General features: G+C 36.1%; 1 protein-coding gene across 11 annotated transcripts in view; it reads right to left on the bottom strand.

Annotated features, from left to right (window-relative positions):
• Positions 1 to 2,543: 2,543 nt before the first annotated feature.
• TBL1XR1 (TBL1X/Y related 1) overlaps positions 2,544 to 23,137 on the bottom strand; it is a 175,549-nt gene continuing 154,955 nt past the window's right edge. For all 11 annotated transcript variants that reach the window (XM_064585199.1, XM_064585208.1, XM_064585194.1 and 8 more), the window contains 6 exons: positions 15,973 to 16,094; positions 15,757 to 15,831; positions 12,296 to 12,423; positions 11,545 to 11,710; positions 8,422 to 8,523; positions 2,544 to 7,564 (listed from right to left, as the gene is read on the bottom strand). In XM_064585199.1, the coding sequence (XP_064441269.1) occupies positions 7,538 to 7,564; positions 8,422 to 8,523; positions 11,545 to 11,710; positions 12,296 to 12,423; positions 15,757 to 15,831; positions 15,973 to 16,094 (620 nt within the window). In that variant the 3' untranslated portion in view covers positions 2,544 to 7,537. The remainder of the gene's footprint in view (positions 7,565 to 8,421; positions 8,524 to 11,544; positions 11,711 to 12,295; positions 12,424 to 15,756; positions 15,832 to 15,972; positions 16,095 to 23,137) is intronic.

Genomic DNA, 23,137 nt, shown 5'->3' with positions numbered 1-23,137 from the left:
AAAATAGCTCCTTAGATTGAACAGTTACACAGCGGAGTTGGGATTCAACCGAGGCCATCATGCGGAATTCATGCTCGTAGATCCTCTACGGTATACTCTACATCTGCAGCATAGGGAAGTACCTGCTTTGGTGGGACAAAAGTCTGGTGATTTCAGTGAGAAAGTTTTTGAAATCAGTGAAAACTACAATTACATTTTTCTTTTTTTTTTTTTTGAGTATCAAAAATGTTTGCAAGGACAAAACATTAACAGTGGTTTCCACTGAGGAACTGGCTGGGAGTATGGAAATGGGAATTTATTTCAATTTCCTTACAAGCATGTGTTTTATAATAAATATACAGTATGCCAGTTACACAACCCCTTCCTTCCCCAGCCCTCCCCACCCCCATCATCTATGACACACAAACAAGCACAAAAAAATGCACACATCCCTATGCTATCATATTAGCCAGTAGGTTTGGGGTAGGGCCAAGTATTTTATTTTAAAAAAGGGTTTTAATGGACTCCTGGTTAATCAACATTGTTAAAAAGTTTACTTACCTCTAATTTAGTCTGGATTTATCGTAAGACATCATTTCCTCCAACACCACATTTGCACAACTTCATACTTCAGCTTATTTCCATACACTAAAATATTTTATCCACTTAAATGGAAATATTTTAAAACATACATACATAGCTACATTTTCATGTGCCATTCAACTTCATTTGAATTATTTGATGACTCTAGGCCTTTATGATGATATCCATGCTAAATGTGCTATTCCCTATCCTCTACTGAGGTATACTGCTCCTCAGGTACCCAAGTTGGAAAATTAGATAATGAACCTGGTCAAGTAGTGTATGTAAGTTGAGTCAATAAGAGCTTATGTGGAAGAGGACTGGACAGTGTATAGATTTTTCAAAATCCTTTAATTTGAATGTATGAGATTCTGACAGCTGATGTTTTCAAATGTCTCAGACTGAGTTCAGTGTGACTGTTTTTAATGCAAGAGTTTGACTCCTTCAGGTATTCCCTCAGTGCTTTAATTCCTCTATAGTAGTCAGGCCCAGTGGCCCTCCAAAGTATGCTTTTGATATTTCTGGTAGTGCAGTATCTCTTAAAGCAGCCCATTCTGACACTGGATTAGTATCACACCAACTTAAAAAAAAAAAAAAATAGAATTGTATTATCTTTTTCTGTGTAGATTCCATCCCACTGATCCTAGTTCTTAAAATGTGAATTGTTTGCATAAGTGATCATACAAACCCAACAACCAAGAAACATTAATAATTGTCTTCTGTACTTTACTAAACACTTTGTGTTTAATATATTTTAAATTATAAAGAAATTACAAGGAACTCCTAAAAAATTTAATACAAAAATATTACATGTTAGGACAAATAAGCATTGAGATATGACATTTAAGAAGAAACATGCAGAAAAAGTAGCATAGGGTTAACATTTCATTGTTGACAGAGAGCTTTGGTACAGCAGAGAAAAGCACCATAAATCTACTGTCCATAGTGTCTTTTCCTCCACTGCATTTCGCAAATGAATATATTGGGGAAACAGTAAACTTTCATCTGCTGCTGTATGTAATAGGTGAGAAATTTGATCTATTGCAAAGTGTAAGAACTATGAAATTAAAAATAATCCCTTCCACAACTACTGAAACTGATTTGGTTTTACCTTTAGACGGATTATAATCCTTAGTAGTCCAACACTTTCTGAAAGTGTAAAATGCAGACTATTATTAATCTATGCCATGCAATAAAAGTTAACCCTTTGAAAATGAAAGACTGTCAGACAGTCCTAGCAACTGTAAAAACTTATCATTTAATAAAACATGACAAGTCTATGCCTGTGTTTCCGCTTAAGGAAATGAAAGGGAAAGGCAGAAGACCTGAAGAATGTAAGTTTAAAAAACAAAACAAAAAAACCCCCCAAAACCAAGAAAACAAAAAATGTGCTCAATGATTCTTTGAAAAAATGTCTCTAAGTAACTCTTAAGAGCTGGGATTAATTAAAACCAGAAGGTGCCTGGTATTGTTCTTCAAAGATTATAAGGTTTGTTAGCAACATAAGCAACCAGCTAAGGAAGAAAACTATTAAATTAGAATAGGTTTATATGAAGAAAAAAATGTCACTAAGGAAGTTGAGAGTCCTGCCCTAAAATCTTCAGCAACATATATATACACACGGTTTTGTGCTCAACTCAAATGAATCTGAGGTCTCTTTTAGTTTACGTGAGAACAATGTCCTTTAAATACAGCATTATTTTCCAAAATAATTCGAAAATGATTGTTACTTCTTAGCTGATTAAATGCTCTATTATTCTTTAATAAAAATAGTAAATAATCCCTTCATTTAAAAAATCTCATCTCCTGTGACAAGTAATAAAATAGTAAAATTTGTAATTTTATCTATGGGCTTACTTTAAAGTATCTATCTTAGAAAACAACACACTTACGGAAAACAGTGGTTTGGGTTCTGATGGCAGTTGTTATAACTGATTAAACACCAGTGTGGGAGAGAATAGACATGCTATATGTCATGAAGGCTAACTCAGAGCAAAAAAAGTTTATTCTACAATAGAACATTGGAGGAGTAAATGCAATTAAAATGTAAACAAGAAATTGTAAACAAGAAATAGCATCCCTCTCTCTTTACTTGACTAGTAAATAGTCTATACAAACTACATAGATATCAAAGGTTTCATATATGTACACAGCCAACATAATATCAAAATATATTTTATTCTGGACCTCTTTCAGATCTGATTCAAATTACAGTTGTCAAAGCAATACAATGCAAAGGGAAACCGCAACAACAACAACAACAACAAAAATGTGCCTAGAAAGGATAAAAGGGTCATTGGGGACAAATCATTGTGATGTGGAACCAAAGTACATCGTGAGTGTAATTAACATGGTCCAGGACAGCAGAGAACATCTGGATCAGTCTTCCTTACACAAGGATCATGAAAACTGAACAAGAACGTTCTTTAACACGTACAAAAAACTGTCATGGGCTGGTTTACACTTTTACAACAGTTTTAAGTTAACTGGATAACTGAAGAAATGATGCAGACATTTTAATCCAGTGCTATAGGTAGGCTCACAGAATTAGACCCAAAGGATTTGCCAAAATCAAAATGAGAACATCATAGCTACAATGTCAAAGTCAGGAAAGGAGAAAATTGCTTCTGTATTTAGGGGTCACAGAGCCACAAAATGCAGTCTGTGTTTGCTTTTAATGAGATGGCTAAGTACATCGGACTTAGATACAACATGCAGAATGTTTTCTTGAACTTATGCAGAAACTCCAAAGAAAACATCGTAAAACAGTTTACTAGGAAAGAAAAAGATGCCCTAGTTATTCACCCTGCTTCAACACTGTCAACGTAAAGGCAGAAATAAAAGAATGCTATTAATACTTGAGAACTGATATAAGACATCAAATTTCTAAATCAGTGTATTAAAAAAGTGAACACTTCCTCTTTTTTCTCTCTCTTCTACATTTAACTAGAATCATGTTAAAAAAAATTGATATTGAATGTGATACTTCAGAGCTACTACTGGAAGGAGTTAATTCGTAACTTCCCTACCACCCTCCTTCCATCCCTGCTGATTCAGAAGGAAAAACAAAAACAAACAAACAAAAAAACCAACCAGGGTCTCTTGTAGATTTGCTGCTATTCCCCAAAATGTTGGCATTTGCTGCCATGCCACAATGTTGGTCCACTGAAATAGAATTTCTGTGGAAACAGTCAACAGTAATTCACCAAACGCAAGCACCACCCTTAGCATGTGAGAGTAAATGCAGGTTCTATAGAAATGTACAATGTGCTTAAGATGATGAAAACGGTTTTGAAGAGAGTAAACAGCACTGCATTTGAGACTTATTTTTCTGCTTACCTAGTATAATTTAACATTTTTGCTCACATAAGGACAGTCATTTGTGATTCCTTTAAATAGCAAAAATGCATACTCCTCTTCAGGCCTCTATGCAATAATAGTTTACATTACTCTTAACAAAATCATTCTACATAAACAGATAGCTCCTTAAAAATAGTACTCTCTCATTAAATCTAATTTGACAGAAAGAAGTCTAAGGAAAAAAGGAGTGCTTTATAAGTGAAAAAGTACAAATCTTTGGCCTTTCTCTTGACATTTTTATATGTCAAAAAGCAAAAAACCTTCACGTAATTCAATCTAGTAATTACTTTTTGCACCATAATTTGTTTTTTACACCACAAAAGGAGGCACTTTCAGTATCTGTAAAAGGTGTTTAATCCTAAAACATACTTACCTAGAGAATTATTAATTAAAACAGAATTCAATATACTCTAAAATCTATTAGGAAATTAAAAGTCACCACTTCTAAAAGTCGTTTGAAAGTCAATGATGGTACCTGATCAGTGACAGAAACGGGGATTGGAACAGATACAAGAACGTATGGGATTTCCTACATGGAGAAGAAAAGAGGCTCTTCCTGGATGAGGTGTAAGAGCAACAGCTGCTCTTTCCTTATTCTACCTTAATCAGTGAGTACTCTGTTCATGCAAGTTTTCCTTTCTGTTTTTCCTTGTAAGTTTCGTACAGCGGCTTATACAACGATACACAATGAACACCACGGAAAATCCACTGCAATCAGCTGATCTTCAGGAGTAAGCACTCAGAAAAAAAAGGAAGGAAAAACGAGCCGAGAACCTCAAATACAGAATTATGCAGGCCGTGAAACGTGGTCTCTTACAGTCAAGCTGCTGCTCACATCAGAGGCAGTCTTACTGTCGTCCGTGGGGGCAGCATCGTGGCACATCAGCAGGCAGTGATGACGTCAAGGACAGCAGCAAAAACAGGCAACTGCATGCGCACAAAGAACCCAAGCCCACAGAATGGGTACCCTCCCGGGAGGGTTTGTACTTAAGAGACCCAAGACTTCAGGATAATAAAGCTCTGTGTTTATAATCTCTTATATGTCCTATTGTGGCTACTATGCTTACGTAAAATAGCTAAAGATTAAAAAAACAACAGCAACAAAAGAAAGGAAGGAAGGAAGGAAGAAAAGGTGACAATACCATCAAAGTGTAGCTGTCTGCTCTGGTAGCTGTAACTGCAGAACTTCTGGACTACCTCTTAATCAGCTGGGGGGGCGAGTCAGTAACTGTATGCAAACGAATAAACTGTCCATATCAAAATACAAAAGTACTATCAGTAATCACCTCTGACTTTCAGATTTAAATTCAGTGCAATTGACAGATGCATCACTAAAGGAAAATGCAGCTTAAACCTACTCAAAACATTTGTGTCTATTCCTGGGAGCACATTTAAAAATTATTGCACAGATTTTTAAATTTTTATTTATTTTTTTTTTTTTAAACAACAACAGAGGTCAACCACAGATGTGGACCTCTAGCAATAAAAGCAGGATTTCAAGTGCCAGATACTCAGCATGTTAGGTTTCCTACGTAAGTCACAGGGTAATAGTTCTAAATATCTATAATGTGATCCCAAACCCCAAAACCAGCTGGCACAAAACCATCATGAATGACTGCCTCTCTGCATGGAAGTCTTAAAAAAGATTATTACAGTATCATAGTCCCCACTAACAATAACTGGGGTACATAGAACAATGTATTGTGAAAGTAAGTGTATTTATTCTCTTTACCAATAGCAAATGCTATCCTACCTTAGTAAAACCAAGACTTGCTTCAATCAATGCTGTTTTGTAATGTAGCAAAACAACAAATGCTGAAAATCAAAGCTGCGTTACTTGGGTTAAATCGCTTTCTACTTCCACTTAGAACACAGGTTAAAATTTTAGAAGTAAAGGCCTCAAAACAATTAGTGACGGAAATAGTGTTATAAATTTGCTAAGCTTAATAATAAGCAACTCCTTAATTAAAATCTTTGAGATATAAATTTGACTATTCTCTTCAAAATGGACACTTGTGGATACTTACACTAATCATGACAAACCCCGTTAGTCACACGTACAAACACAGCCCCATGCCATCATTTGCAAATTCTGTGTATTTTAGCTTCTAGTTGCATGAACACAAGAGGTTTGCTCTGATACCTATATCTTTCAGAAAATACTTGATATTATAAACAGAGTAAAACATGATATAGTAGTGATTACTGAGAAAAAAAAAATAGCAGCTTAAATCTATCCGTATTTGAAAAAAATGTAGTCACAAGTACCACGAACGCAGAATAAGAGCAGCAGGGAGCTTAGTGCAATTATACTTTTTTTTTTTTTTAAATTCTGAATCACTGCTATTTAAAAACACCTTGAAGCAAGTCTTTTGTTTTAAAGATTGTTTTTAAACTAAGGTAGCAAACATTGTGCCATGTAATGGCAGTGTTATATGCCGTTATCTTGCTTTGTATAAAGAAAAACAACATGAGAGATTTTTAATACTGGAGTTTGGTTACATTACATATTTAAGCTTCTACACAGAATGATGGACACTTTGAGAAGCTAATCCTTATCCAGAAACATTTTAATCTCTTAAAAAACAAAGCAAAACAAATAAACAAACAACAACAAAAAAAACCCCAAACCTACTTTGCTCCTTTTCACAATAGTGCACATTTTAACCATAATTTAGTTATGGCTACAAAACATCAGAAGATTTTTTTTTTTTTTATGCATCTTCTCTATGGTATTAAAAAAAAAAAAATTGTGCCCTTCTAGTCTTTAATTGGCAGAAATATGTCCCAAAAAAGAAACTATTGCATTTAAGCCACATCACCAAAAAAACAAAAACAAAAACAAAAAAACAAAACAAACAAAAAAAAACAGAGCATAATATCCTTTTACTGATGTGTCTTACAGATTGACATGACCAAAAGCCATATAGTTTTCATTCAATTTCCAATTCCCCCTTCCACAACATGCACCAACTGAATATATGCTCTGGGAGCCATAAAATGTACCAAACATCTATCTCTTCAAAAGAATGCATTAAAATATTTTTAAGAATTTTTTGTTTAAAAGGTGAAAAAAATATAAACAAGAAACTGATTCACTCCCTTACTTCATGCATCCATAAACTAAACCAAAAACAAAGTTTAAAAGCAAGAACAAACTACTGCTGCGAGTTTTTGTAAGTCCATTTTCTCTGTACATACAAACTGCTCAACTACCGAAGGGAAAAAAGAATCTAATCCATGGTGTCTTCTGATTCAAAGGGGAGAAACAAGGCTGTCATTAGTATCCAAAAACTGGTACACATATGGGCTGCTCTTATAACGCATATTTCTTTCTCTCTTCTGTTTTTCATATCCAAAACTTCTAAATGCTATTTTAGGGGCACAGCAGATTAGATTCCAGCACTTGGTGAACAGAATTCACAAGCTGTGACAAAATTCTGTCATCTTCAGGGTGCAATTTTGTTTATATACACTGTATGTATATATTTCTTTTAGATTTGGCTGTAGTGGACTGGCCATGGTTCAAGTGGGACTATAGCAGTACATGGGTCAGGGACAGTCATTTTGGCTATGTACACATTCATAGTCGGTCCATGGCTTCCAACTAGTAGCGCTATTTCCGAAGGTCTAATACACAAACCTGTAAGAAATTAAAATAATCAACCAGTGTGTTAAGAATTTCATTGTACATTTTTAGCTTAACATTTCTATAGTACAGTTTGAAATCTATTTTTACTTTCTAGTTCACAAAACTGGTAAAGCAACAATGATCATGGCACTGGGCACTTAACCAAGAGAAATCAGACAAATCGTCTAAGAGATGGAGGAAACCACTATGGGCTAACACTATAAAGAACCATGGCTAAAATTTTGAAGATCTACTCTCTGTTGATTAAAAAATAGAAAAAAATATGCTCAACATAGACCATTTCCTAGCTTTTGGGCCTAAATGAAAGCAACCTCAGATTATACTAAGCTACAGCTTCAGAAAACAGCTAATGGCTAACACCCTCTCCATTTCCCCTTTGCCTTCAGAGCTTTGGAAGCCAAAACTAGGATTTCTATAAAGAGTTGGCCAACCTCATCCTGAAAGTCTCTCAGTATCACACATTCCTCAATGCAGGACTCAACTGCCTCTACTCCCCCTGCCCTGGGCCACCAACACTCTTCTGCAAGGAAGACAAGGTAGAAATAGGCATTAAAAATGCAAACCTCTCTCAGCGTGGTATTGTTCTACGCTCAATTTCATTAACAAAGGTTTACATTAAAAAGAACCATTTCTTGGTTATGAAGATACTCTTTTGGCAAACACAGCCTATATTTTGTTTACATTATTTCAATGAAATAAACATGAAAAATATACAACCTCCAGTAAAAAAGATCAATGCCATAATATGTATTTTGAAAAGAAGACTTTTGTAGTCGCAACCACAATAAGCCACATTTATTTACTACGCTTACACACCCACCCCCTTGGAAACACTTCATTCTACTTACTGAACCATCTGACGCACTGGCTCCAACTTTGTCTCCTGCTGCATTCCAGCAAACTTCAAAAATTCCACCTGTTCCCCTATAGCTGTGAACTAGAGCACCTGTCTAAAAATGAAAACACAGATTCTTAAAAATGGGAACATATATTATTAGGAATCCAAATTATTGAGGTAAAATATTATATGGCATTATTTCTAGCAATCAGAGATGGAATTTAGCTTTGACTCCAAAACAAATTACAAGTTTTCAAACACTAGAAATGCGATGATGATCCTTCTATAAAATGATAAATAACACTTGCCTGATCTCAACAGATCACACACACACACACACTCAAGTTTCTCCAGTATTGATAATCATTCTTAGCTATCTTTGGCCTCTCTGATACAGTTAACAATGGAGTCAAACATTCAATGTATGACTTGAAATAAATTTTTGTTGTTGTTGTTGAAGGGTGCATGAGTTTGGCTAACATGTAGAGAGACAAAATGAAGTCTGAATTTCTTTGATAAAATATCCTAAAGAGAAAGTACAATAAACTAGTAAAGACAATTCCAGTGTAAGTCTGTTAGTTACTCTATATTTACTGAGAAGCCCCTAAACTAGAGGAGATAAAAAAAAAAAAAAAAAAAGGAAACCAAAATTATTCAGCTACCCACTGAATAATTAAAACTCAGTTAAAAAACATATTCTCCTAGGAAACCAGTCATTAAACAGGGCAAAGATCAGAGGCTCTGCGGTGAGAAACTGGAAAACAATGAAAAATATGCTTCTGGTTTTCTGCCCTGACAGGGCGGAGAAGTTATCTCTCAGCTTTATGATAACCTAAAAAGGTCAAACCAGAGGTAGCAGATCTACCTAAAAACATGGCAGCAAGACATGTACATTGTAAATACCTCCTCGGACAGCCAATCCTAATTTACTTACTAAGCCAGAACTCTCTTTGCCCTTGCTTTCCTCTTCAAAGTCATTCGGCTAATACTGCAGAAACCATAGGTGCACTGCTACAGCTGATCACATCAGAAAGGTTCAACTGTTTTCTTCCCCCCACCTAAAGTTTCTTACAATTTAAAACATTAATGAAGTGTGAGTATAGTGGGTTGTGAATGTATTTCCACGGTTAATTAGGAGAAAGGAGTGGCACCAACAAAATCTAAAATCTGTTGATGTACAGGAAAGTAAAAATCTACGGGACAGTAAGCTCTGGGGTTTAAAAAAACCAACTTTCTTTCCAAAGCACTTACCAATTTCTAAGCTCAAATTAGGCTATAATTGAACCAAAATAGCATGGTCAACAAGCTAGAGCTATAACACTAACAAAAATCAGTGGATTAACAGCAGTACTCAAATCTGTATATATATGTTCAGACCAGACTTCAACAACTGACCTGTGAAATGCTTAGGTAACATATCATATGGATGATAATCCAAATGAGGAAAGAAAAAACTAGATTTATATATGACAAAAAGGCAATGACTGCACTAAAAACTCACTAGATGCATCTTACGATTTTCAAACTTAAAAAAGTAAAATGGTATTTTTTGATAACACAATAGTGATACATCTAAATAGCATGGATAGTTGCTCAAATGCCCCTAAGAGCCTACCAGTATCCTCCATTAGAATCCTACATTTCTATACCCAAACGGAGTTAAATAAGTGACTGAAAATGTATACAACAGGCAGATTATCTATAGATTATATTTAGAAAGTCTCTGCTATTCAATCATAACAAAAAGATTAAAGGGAAGTCAAGGGGAAACCTAAACTATTAAAACTAGTAAGAGAGCTCAGAGAGGTGGATGGATTCAGTTTCAATATGCCAAAATTTGTAATGTTCCAAACACAAGCAACAACCAGTAAGTAAAAGGGATGTATTTTTAAAAAGACGTCATTCATGGCTAACAATAATATCCATAAGGCACTTCAGAATAAATTAAGAAAAAAGATCTTCATAAAGAAATCATAAAACTTTAATGAAGGGAGAAAAAAGACTTAATGAGGGGGGATCTATAAAGTTAGTTATTAAAACTATGCTAATGATGCAGGTATATACAAATGTCTATCAATGCGGTACAAGAGAATCCATAAATAAACCACAATAAGAATGTGGTATATGAAAGAAGTGGCATTATGAGACAGCAAAGGGGTATATAGTGTTGAAACAACTGGCTATCCATTAGAAATATAAAATTAGACCTCTACCTCAGATTATACATATAAAAATCAATTCCAAGGGGGTTAAAAATATAAATTAAAAAATAAAACAGTGAGTATAAAAATGACAATGTTAAAACTTCTATTCATAAAAAATGTCAGGAAGCATGAAAGAGAAGTTAATAGTTACTTGTAGGGGATCAAGAAGAAAATGGGAGCTCTAAGACTTCCCAGTGGATACCTTTTCAGTGTTTAGAGGGGACCATTTGAATGATAACTTGAAAATGATGCTTTATGCAGAACAGTCTGACCGACTATGATGATCAGCTACACAAAAAGAAAGAGCTTACAGTAACTGATTATGGGTGTACTACGACCACCTAAGACGTGATCACTGATGGGGCGGGGGAGTCAAGCGACTGCTACTAAAAAAACAGTACGTGGAGCATAAACACTAAAAAGGTTGAGAAGATGAAACAAATTACAGCAACTGGCTGTTTTCTCCATTTTTAGGAAAGGATCTCTCTATACTACTGTCCCTACAAAGGTAGTATAGTTTTAAGTTTATTCCTGATAAATCACTGTGTTCAGCCATAAAATCTTGTCCTTTAGTACATTTTATTAATTGCTCATATATAGCTCCTTCAAAAACAAGTCTTTCAGAAAATAAAGAAACTACATCATTTATCTAAACATGCATCTTAAACTCTCACATTTTAGGTCAGCAAACTTGAAAAAAAAATAAGACAAGAATCTAAATTTATTTGTAAATTCTGGCCTACATTAGGAAAATATTAACTTCAACTGGCTTCAGTCTTTGTAAATTAAAAAAAAGTACTCATTTAAAAACTAAGGATTGAACTAATGTCATAAAGGAATGACAACCAAAAGAGAAAAGAGAATTTATATAGGCAAGTGCTTCTCAGTAACTATGAAAGCAGGTGATGATTTAAATAACTGAGACATACCTGTGTGTTCCAGATGTGCACACATTTATCAAAAGAACCACTTGCCAGGTACCTGCCATCAGGACTGAAAGCCACACTGTACACAGGCTCTTGGTGTTTTGTCAAAGTATGGATGCAAATTCCTCGGTCTACATCCCATAATCTAACAGTAGAATCGAAGGATGCACTGACAAAGGAGGCAACAAAATTGACTTTATAAGTAATGAAATACTCCCATGCCCCACCCCCAATCTATAACGTCCAGCCATTTCTAGTAGCTAGCCACAAATTCCTTATGAGACGCAGATTGGGCTGTTAGGAAGCAAGTGTTCTGGAAGCAAAGCTATATAGGAGAAAAGGAACTTTAAGGGCATCTCCGAGTCCCTGAATTGAAAAAACAAAATGAGCTAAATTCACTGTATTCCTTTGCTCTTTAAATAATTCTTTTATATTGACTGATCCATGGTTCTGAACAATGTATTGACTATATTTTTATTTTTTTAATGCTGAAAAAACTTTATTGCACTATACCTCAATTACTTGAGTTTTAATCAATATCTGATATCATCAGTAAATATTTGATAACTCCAGATATAAAAATCCATTATGGCCTGAAATAAGAATAAACTCCAAGTTTAAATGTTCCCATCAAAAAAACAATCTTTGCAGGATACATTCCCATGTCATGGAATCTTTCCTAACTCTGTCGTTATTTATTAGAAGCTTTTTGTGTGGAAGACTCATAAAAGGAAGAGTGAAACATAAATATTACCTTGCTAACATAAGGTTGGCATTTGGATTATTTGTCCCTGGCCCTGTTGGACTCCATTTGATAGTATAAATTTCTTTATTATGTGCTTGCAAATCATGGACACAATTGTCTTGTTTCATACTCCATATCTGAGCAAAAAAGAAAAACATATGTAATTATATTTTCCCATACAAAGGATACATTTAAAAATACTACTGGGCCAATCTAAAATATCAGCAGTATAACCAGAACAATGATTACAGATCAAGGGAATATTTGCAAAGAAATTAAAATGTAGAATATATTTAATATTTATCTCTCTTTTAAAAATGACAAATTAGCTTGAAGTCCTTTCCAAATGTTCACTATTCTGAGGCTTCAAGATTGAATTAGCTGTAGTTCTAAGATTAACTCTGAGAGCTTCAGATGGTACAAACTTCAACATTAGTAAATCCCTTGGGTAATGATCCTAAAATGTTTAAGGCATTAGTTTTAACACTGTCCCTTAAATAAAAGATGTAGATTGCAAATTCTTCTTAGGATTTAGAATCAGAAAATATTTTGTAACAGAGAAGGGCAAATAGATAAGCAACGTGCAAATAATATATTCCTGTATGACACTAAAACACAGGCAACAAAAACAAAACCAAAAAGCCAAATGGGACTATATAAAATTAAAAAGCCTCTGCACAGCAAAGGGAACAATAAAGAGACAAATGACAGAATGGGAGAAAAAATATGCAAACCATGTATCTATAAATAAAAGGTTAATTTTGAAAATATATGAGGAACTCCTACAACTCAATAGCAAAAACCCTAATAATCCAATTTAAAAATGGGCAAATGACTTGAACAGACCCTTCTTCTAAGAAGATATACAAATGGCCAACGGGTATATGAAAAGATGCTCAATGTCACTAGTCATAAGGTAAATGCAAATAAAAACTACAGATATCATTTCACATCTATTAGGATTTTATTATAAAATAAAAAAGACAATAAATGTTGACAAGGACGTGGAGAAATTAGACCACTTGTAGTACATTGTTGGTGGGAATGCAAAATGATAGGTGCTATGAAAAACAGTAGGGAGGATATTCAAAAAAATAAAAACAGAACTTTCATATTATCCAGCAATCCCACCTCTGCGTATTTATCCAAAAGAACTGAAATCAGGGTCTTAAAAATGTATTTGCACTCCCTGTTCATTGCAGCATTAGTCACAAAAGTTAAGATATGGAAACAACCCAAGTGTCCATCAATGGATGAATGGATAAAGAAAATGTGGTATTATATACAATGGAGTATTTATCATTCAGCCTTAAAAAAAAGGAATTCCTGAACTTAAGGACAAATACTGCATGGTTCCATTTATATGCGGTATCTAGAAGAGTCAAATTCACAGAAGCCAAGAAAAGAATGGTAGCTGCCAGAGGCTGAGGGGAAGAGCAGAGGGGGACCAGCTAAATGACAAATTTCAGCTCTACAAATCTACAATATTGTGCCCATAGATAACAATACTGTGCCGTACACTTAAAAGCCTGATTAAAAAGATCTCATGTTAAGTTTTGTTACCATAATAGAAGTTTAGAAAATGACTCATACAGAACCATGAAAAATAACAAAGCAATAAGGTTAAAATGATGAGTAGAGAATAATTAGCTTTGCTTGAGTTGAAAACCTATGTGTACAGAGGTAAAGAAACCTACACTGAGAGTACTTCTGGCAAAATCATTCAATAAAGACATGGGAGTAAATCTTGCCAAACACAAACACACATAAAAACCCAACTGCCAACAACAACAAAAAGAGCTCACAAAAATTAGGTGTGTTTCACATGTCTGCAATGTACCTAATAAGAGATAATGCAGCAAACCCATAATGTTTTTGGATCCTAGACATTTCTAATTCCATGTAAATAAGCCCCCAAAATATGTTTCAAAACTTACTTCATTTGACCTTTCAATAGCACTGCCACTGTTAACCACTCCTATCCATCACCCTCCCTTGAAACATTCTTCTCTGAACACTCTCCCTCCCTTTGGGTCATTCCTCCTCAGTTTCCTTTTGGAAGCTTGTTCCTCTTGAGCTGGTAATTATTGGGAGTTAAGTTCTTAAGACTTTCTATTTCTAAGGTTCCCCTCATTCCTTACTCTGTCCTTTCTCCCTATACAACTTCACCCAAGTCTGTGGCTCTGAATGACCATCCACCTGCAGAGAAGTCCCAAATGTTTATGCCAAGGGTAGAGTTCTTCTTGGAGCACCAGGCCCACCCAGCACCTCCACCTGCCTGGCTCAAATCACTGTTCAGGTTTTGCATGATCTTCTGACTCCTGTTCCTTGTTCTCAGAATTTGGCTCCACTACACAATATCGACCCATCTCGTTTCTCCTTTAAAACTCTGACCTTTCATTATTGTTAGGACAAAAAGCTAACACTTTCTAATCCAAACTTCTCTAACTGCTCAGTAGACTCCCCAGCCACTGGCCTTTCAACTCCACATACGTGCCATACTCTGTTCCACAAGGCTTTCATTTTATGAGTGCAATGCACGTGCATGCAAAGTAAACTCAGACAAAAGCATTAAGAAAAGCCTTTTTACTAGCAATGTCTGCAAGGGAGCCCAGGCTTGAGAAAACTGAATGACTAAAAACCCAGCAGGTATTTAAGGGAAAAACCTCACCAGGTTACCAAGATTACATTTAGTCTGTTCACAGGAGGAAAAGCAGTTTTCCCTCATGATTCCTGCATCTTAAGGGTCACCACATCCGCAGTCGTGGGCATTGCAGAGTCAAGGATAAAATTATTTTCAGGAGTTACTATGTTGCAGGAAAGGGCTCAAAGCTTCATTAATACTGGAGATTTGTATTAGGTTGTTCTTTACCTCAAAATGCTTTTTTTCTCTAAATGTGATGTGCACAGGTGCAAGGTGTTAGCTTTGCTTTTAGTCACACTGACAAGAAAAACATAAACCCATGTCGAGCTGCTGATGCTGGGATGTCAGCAAGGCTCACTCACCAACTAAGCATTCTCTGCTATAAGATCAGCTTCCCAGCAAGGATGATATACATTCACACCACAAAATCAAATTTATACAATTCACAGAATTTCAGCAAAATCCACGAATGCTACAAAGATCTGTTACTTATTAGTCAAATTTTTACATGTGCAAATAAACTTTAATTGCACCAGTATATGACCTTCTAGAAGTGAAGACAAGTTAAGACAGCAGGTTTCTTAGCACCACAATTCCTATCAAACACTCTTTTAAGTAGAATTTATTTGCTGTATTTAAACACTTGAAATACTTTACAAAATAAAATATAAAAAACAATGATTCACTATTAAAAAGTAGAGTTAAATCCTGACCCAGGTTTAAGCATTCAAGGAACTATAAGAGACATTCTAAATGATCTAAAAATGGCCAGAGCAGCCATTCTTGGTGACACCTCCACTGCATGTCTCCCCACTATTCGAATTACCTTCAAAGTCATGTCATCAGAACAGGAGGCCAGAAGATTGCCAGTTGGGTCCCATTTGATAGCATTTACTTCATTCTAAAAATAACAGTAAATATTCACATTTTCATTTTATAGACTGGATTGCTCTTTGGATCTTAAACATACATACTTCCAAACCACTCTGTAGTATTACTTATTCATCATAACCACTTTAAAAGAGGGGGGAAGGCTACTCACCGTGTGTCCCTGGAATGTTTTAATAGGTCTGTCTTGTCCTAGTTTACAGACATGAATGCACATATCTGTACTACAAGAAGCAAAGGTGTTGTTGCTCTGCCAATCAACATCCAGTGCTGGTGCTGAAAAGGAAAAAGGGCTAGGTTTGCATTCATTCCACACGTACTGAAAGCTAGGAGCTTTAGTTTTAAACCATGCTCGGACGTTAAGTGTGGTAACAGGAACTTAAGCATTTTACTTTATAATTTTTAGAATTTTTAAAAATGAAGGCATCTAAGTATCACAAATATTAAATTTCCGTTCAGTTGTCTCTATGTGAGACACAGCCTAACAGAAAGTAACGCAGGTGACTAGGCTTCCTGAGAGCTTCCTCTATGAATGACTAGCACTGCATTCTTGGTATCGCATTTGTAAACCTTTAAAAGTGATGTTATACTTCCTTTTATTTCTAAAATTCTCTTGAGTGTTCAATGGACAAGGGAGCTTGGTTCTGCCACTCCCTAACCACTGGGCCCCAAGCAAGTCATTTAACCTCTCATGCTATTTTCCTCATCTAAAAAAAAGGGGATAAAACCTTTAAGCTTAATACACAAGGATACTGTGAAGATCAAGCGAGATGGTGCGTGTGAAAAGGACTTTGTAAATGACAAGTTAGACAAATGTTACGCTGAATAATTTCCAATCCACCCATCTGATAAGTGGAATATTGCAGATGATCACAAATACATTTTCTTCTGATTCTTGTCAAATATCACTTAAAACCTACGTCACTGAATTTAAAACCTTAGACACCCAAAAGCTGGCTATTAATAGTTACTTTAGCTCTGGTATGACTGGAGAGTCTGTCTTTTCATCTCCCCCTGCCGCACGGTGCAAAGGCTCTCTAATTAGTAATGCAGATTAACGCAGTGGCAGCAAGTAACTGGGTTAGGCAACAGAGCACACAGCACCGGATTTAGAGCAGTGTGGACACGATGGCCCATTAGCCAAGGGTAGTTTTTGCGTTTCATTTGGCTGGGGGCGAGGATCAAAAGACAACACAGGATCAAAAGAAGACCTATGAACGTGAACATCATACAAAACTCAGATTTTAGTGTCCTTATAATAAAATTTCATTAAAACCTAGACAAGTTCATTCGGCCACGTATCATGGCTGCTTTGCACTGCAAGGGCAGACCAAACTGGCTCCAACAGAGATCCTGCAGCTTATCAAGCCGAAAAATGGACGTTCTGGCCCTCTGCAGAACAAGGTTAGCATTCAGAGCAAACACTAAGAGACAAGGGGGAGACAAGAAGTTAAAGTGAAGCTGTATATTCCCATTATTAGAGATATAAAGCATTTAATGAAGGAGGTCAGAACTTGTGTGTATGGGAAAGAAAAAACAAACCACTTCCTCATTGTTATGTATCCATCATAGTAACTGGCTGTTTTCACACTGAGCATATTACAAATAGGTATTCTGAGCACCGTTAGACTGATAAGCCAAGCGAGCAGAGTGAGGAGCAGGCTGTATTCTACTACCTTCGTAGGCAACAGGCCTTCAGAGGTGTCTGCACGCTCCCTCCTTTGCAGACCCTCTTTACCTGTGCTCTGTGACGGATTCCCAGTTTCTGAGTGTTTTGGTGATAAGGGCTCCCAGGGTAAACTTCTTCAGAGAATTGCCTTGTTCTGCTGCTGTCTCCAACACCACCACCCACCCCCCCAACCCCAGCCAAAAATGGCTAGTACCCAATGGCTGGTGGTATGTAGCTGGGTTTGGGGGAAAGAGGGGGAGATTCAAAAATCTAGCGTGTGGTTCAAGATGAGAAAAACTCCAACGTGTAATAAACACTCCAAAGCCCTGCCTGGATCAGGTTGAGGCTGGGCCCTCTTCTCCATCCTAATCCCTACAATTCCTCACTTGTTTCTCCTGAGAGTGTTTCCTTAATAAATCACGTCACTCAAATACTTGGCTCCAGGTCTGCTTCTGGGAGTATCCAACTTAAATCAGCCAGTAAACAAAAGCACAGGCCAACTCTGATGAGCATTATGTATGAACTCTACTGCTGTGTGTACACATCGCATCATCTTAGATGCATGTCGATGACTGTCCTGTTCATTGTCTGCTTGTTCTCAGGGCCATTCCTTACCACACTCTGTCTTGCTATGCTCTACACACAGTGGGTGGACTCCTGCAAATTACATATCCCAGGTTCCTGGGCCTACTGGTTTCCAGATGGATTCATACAGTGGGAGACACTGTCGAGAGCCCAAGGTCAAGAGAAACAGAGAAGACAGGCAATTTTGCTCTCCTCTCTCTTTTAAGGCTGGGTGTCTGGCAGTGGCAACAGTTACTCCAAGGTGCCTGTTCTTGCCAGGCAGTTCTTGTTTCTCCCCTTCTAATTCCCACTGGCAAGAGGGATCCTGCCTTCTCTATAGTCTTAGGTTTTCTGCAGTTCCTACACTCCGGGGTACCTGAGAGTCCTCTGGTTTTCATTCTTTCAACACCTCTGCAACTGTTTCCTTGTACTAAGTTCCCCTTCTTGGACAACCTGGTTTAGATTCTGTTTTTGTGCCTGGAATCTGACTCAATACCTACTACACTTTCATTTTGACATTAAATACTATTACATAAGATATCATTCCAAAAATAATTTTAATAAAATGTTTCTTTGATAAATAAATGGTTCTAGTGTTAGGTGGTGGGGGAAAAAGCCTGAAAAATCTAATATACTTAGAAAACAATTGAAAGTATAATAAAATGCTACAAAGAATGCCAAGAATCTGTCATGATGCATCAGGATGTTAATGTGATGCAGAGCTGTCTGCAAAACAGGAGATGGGAGGCTGAGAAAGTGAGAAGTGGCATTCAAACAAATACACCATTAGGTTCAGAACAAAACAAAACCGTAGGACCAAGTAAAGCTAACTGGGGGAAGCTGGGGAATGCTGCAACATGAGTTGTATGATTTATGCTTTGTGATACACCTGGCTCATAAAATACAAGGGTTACAAAATTGGTGTAATCTAAGAATACCTGCGTCCTTACTTTGTGCTTACTCCTAAAATAAAAAGAGTCTAGGTGATGCAAATTCTTTAGGAAAGAAATACATCTCTATGGGCTGGCTCAGTTGGAAGAGTACAAGACTCTTGATCTTGGGGTTCTGAGTTCAAGCCCCAAGATGGGTGTAGAGATTACTTAATAAATAAACCTAAAAAAAAAAAAAGAAAAAGAAATACATCTCACAACAAAATGCACTTTTATGTAAGTGATATGTAAGAGGTGTGTTCGCTATTACTGATCTCATTTTATACACGATAAAAAAAGACTAAAAAAAGTTAATTTGCCTAGGGTTACACAATCTTTTAAAATCTTGGAGCTAAGATTAAAATTTTTGTGTCCTACTATTTTTGATATATTTTTGTTACCCCCTCCATCCTTCATAATTTAAAAAGGTAACAAATGAACCGAACCTATGCAGTAAGGAGAGAAAGACATTTATTACCCATCTGCATTTTTTTGGAAACCACTTTACTGAAATATAAATCACATACTATAAAATTCGTCCATTTAAAGTGTACACTTCAATGGGTTTGGACATATTTTATTATTAATTTTTAAATACTGTGGTCATATATAACATAAAATGTCATTTTATTAAGTGTACAATCAGTGGTATTAATTATGCAACCATCACTATTTTCACACTTTTTCATCACCCCCAACAGAAACTCTGCAGCCATTAAGCAATAACTCCCCATTTCCAAGCCCCCACTCCTGAGAACCTCTAATCTTTACTTTGTCTCTACGAATGTGCCTGTTCTAGATAGTTAATAAGTAAAATTATACTATTTATTTGTCCCTTTGTGTCTGCTTTATTTCACTTAGCATTATGAATATAAGGTTCACTAATGTTGCAGCATGTGTCAGAACTTCATTCCTCTTCATGGCTGGATAATAATCCACTGTACGTGTAGACCACATTTTGTTTATCCATTTGTCCATTGATGGACACTGGGCTGTTTCCCCCTTTTGGCCACTGTGGATAATGCTGCTATGAACACTGACAAGAATCTGTTCAAGTCCCTGCTTTCCAGTCTTTGGGATGTATACCTACGTGTAGAATTGCTGGATCATAATATGGTAATTCTATGGTTAGCTTTTTGAGGACCTGTCCTACTGTTTTTCCACAGTGAGTGACTGTACCATTTTACAAACCTACTAACGAAGTATAGGGCCTAATTTCTCCATATCCTCATGAACATTACTTCTTCTAGACATACAAATGGGTATGAAATGGCCACTTATTGTAACTCATCTGTAATCATGATTTATGCTTTATGCAAGAGTGTATACGGGAGACAATTTAGCACAGCAATTAAAATATAGTAATTTAAAAAGCATGGTAGACTTCCATTTCTGGTCAAGATGGAAGTAGTAGGGACCAAATTTACCTCCTGCCGAAAAAAAAAACAAGAAAACTTACAAAATATATGAGATAATAATTCAAGACAGTAGACACCAGGCAATAAAAGACAGCGGTTCCTGAGAAAATGGGAACCAACCATCAATGTGACCTTTTACAACTGCCCAAGCTTACAATCTGGGGGGAAAAAAGTCCAGGTCTTGGCATAGGGAAGAGGAATCTCTAGGCAGAGATCAATAAATTTCCTGAATGAAGAGACAAAGCTAAGAATCTAGGGAGACTAAGGCAGCTGGAATTTATAAGACAGATTACAGGAAAAGAGAGAGCTAGAGAGCTACGCACAGAGACATGTCACTTAGTAGTAATTAGAGTAAATTTATAGCACTAAATATCCATATTAGAAAAGCAGAAAGGTCTCAAATCAGTGACCTCAACTTCCACATTAAGCAAATAGAAAACAAGAGCAAATTAGATTGACACTGAAAGCATGATACATAAAAGAACAAATAAATAATTTATGGAACTCATCAACATTAATAACTCCTGATCTTCGAGGGATATTGTTGTTTTGTTTTGTTTTCTTTGAAATAGAGTTGACACAGAGGGATACTGTTAAAACAATGCAAAGACGAGCCAGAGACTATAAGACAGCATTTGTAAATACCTGATTAACTTGTATCCGGAATACATAAAGAACAGAAGAAAACAGTAAATTAAAGATCCAAAGATCTGATCCGATATTTCACCAAGTAAAATCTACAGCACGTGACAGGATGCTCTAACGTCACTGGTTATTAGGAAATGCAAATTAAACCACAATGGGATATTAATACCCACTTATTAGAGTGGCTCCAGTTAATGACACTGACCACTTATCAAGTGCTGGCAAGGACGTGGAGGGACTAGAATATCCACTGTTGCTGAAAATGTCCATCAGTATGGAAAATGTAAGCTTTGGAAAAACAGCTCGGCAGTTTATTAACAAGTTAAACATATACCTCCCATGTAATCTAGCTATTCTATTCTCAGACATTTGCACGGGAGAAATGAAAGTACAAGTCCACGCAAAGACTTATACATGAATATTGATAGCAGTTTTATTTATAATAGCCCCCCAAAATGGAAACAACCCAAATTTGCTTTAACAGGTAAATGGATAAACAAACTGTGGTGTATCCACACAATGAAATACTACTCAACAATTGAAGCAAATGCTAAATTATTTCTCAGAGTGAAAGAAGCCAGACCAAAAAAGTATGATTCCATTTACATAATGTAAACTAATTTCTGGTGTGGAAGACCATGGGTGGCTGTCTAGGGATGAAGGGGAGAGATCACAAAGGGGCAGGAGGAAACTTCTGAAGCTAGCAGGTGTATTTGTTGTCTGCAGTGTGGTGATAGTTTTGATGGTATATACATGTCAAAACATATCAATTTGTACAATTTAAACAGGTATAGCCCATTTTATGACAATTATACTTCAATAAAGCTGTTTTAAAAAAACAAAAAGCATGGCAAGAAAGAATATCCTAGGTGAAAAAAAAGCTTATTTACTTGTAAAATGACTTCAATACCACCGACCTCATCAGGTTGTAGTCAGGACTAAATGGGATCATGTATACAAAGAGCACCATCTCTTACACAAAGGTGGTTTCCGTTATATAGCTAACTTATTTCGAATTTGCATTACTCCTAGCAGTTAGGAGAAACTTTTGGGTGGAAGAGCCAGAGGCCTAAGAGAAATCTATATGGGTAAGGACTAGAAACAAAGGTGGAAGTAAAACAGGTCAGCTAATGTGTAAATGCTTATTAATGTGGTAAGCCTTAATCAAGCTGAACTGTTTAACAAGATGCTTGCACAATTACGTTACCCAGATACTACACAGTAGTCATCTTGTACCTTATTTGGCTTGTTTATTCACATTAATTGAAAAAGACAAAAAGCCAGAATGTCAGAAGTTGCTTCAATTTTAAAGGTGATGCTGTGCCACTGGCTATTTGTGAAAAAGGATGTTACCAAAAATTTGAAAATAACCAGTTAAATTTAGTCAGCTTTCAAATCAAAACTCTTCCCGACTGTAACAAAATCTTTGAAGAAGCAGTGAAATCAAGTAGTCCTACTGTTCTAACTTAGCTGACTCCTGAGCAGCACAGGGGTTAGGCCCTCTCACATGCAGCTGAAATCCCGCACTGAACCTCTGATTCCCCCAAAACTTAACTAGTAATAGCTTATTGTAGACTGAAAGCCTTACCATGAACAGAAACACTCGATTAACACATATTTTGTATGGTATATGAATTTTATACTGTATTCATATAATAAAGCTACAGAAAATAATAAAAAAGAAAATAAATTTACAGTATTGCAGTTGTATTTATTGAAAAAAAAAAAGCCACATATGTAAGTGGACCTGCACAGTTCAAACCTGTGTTGTTCAAGGGTCAACTGCAGTTATTAGGCATCTTGTTCTAGTTTAATAATGATCAACAGGAAACTCCCTGAGAACAGCCTGAGAAGAGAGCAGGTACTAAAATCCAGCTGTCTCTACCCATCAGGTTGTGTAGTGCATGCATGGCTCTGTATCAAGGATAAAGGAGCACACTACTGGGAGGGGGGCAGAATTATTGTATTTAAGTATCAAATTATTTTTTAAAAGAGAAATCCATTTAAAGTACCAAAGTTCCAACAATGCTGGGAAAGCCTATTTTTTTAAGTTCATGTGCACAGGAGGACTGATGTAGAAACAGGAGTCCAAAA

Source organism: Mirounga angustirostris, unplaced genomic scaffold, assembly GCF_029215605.1.
Source record: "Mirounga angustirostris isolate CCGP_5_RB_7025 unplaced genomic scaffold, mMirAng1.0.hap1 SCAF_1, whole genome shotgun sequence".
Lineage (NCBI taxonomy): Eukaryota > Metazoa > Chordata > Mammalia > Carnivora > Phocidae > Mirounga > Mirounga angustirostris.
This window is presented reverse-complemented; position numbering and strand designations above follow the sequence as displayed.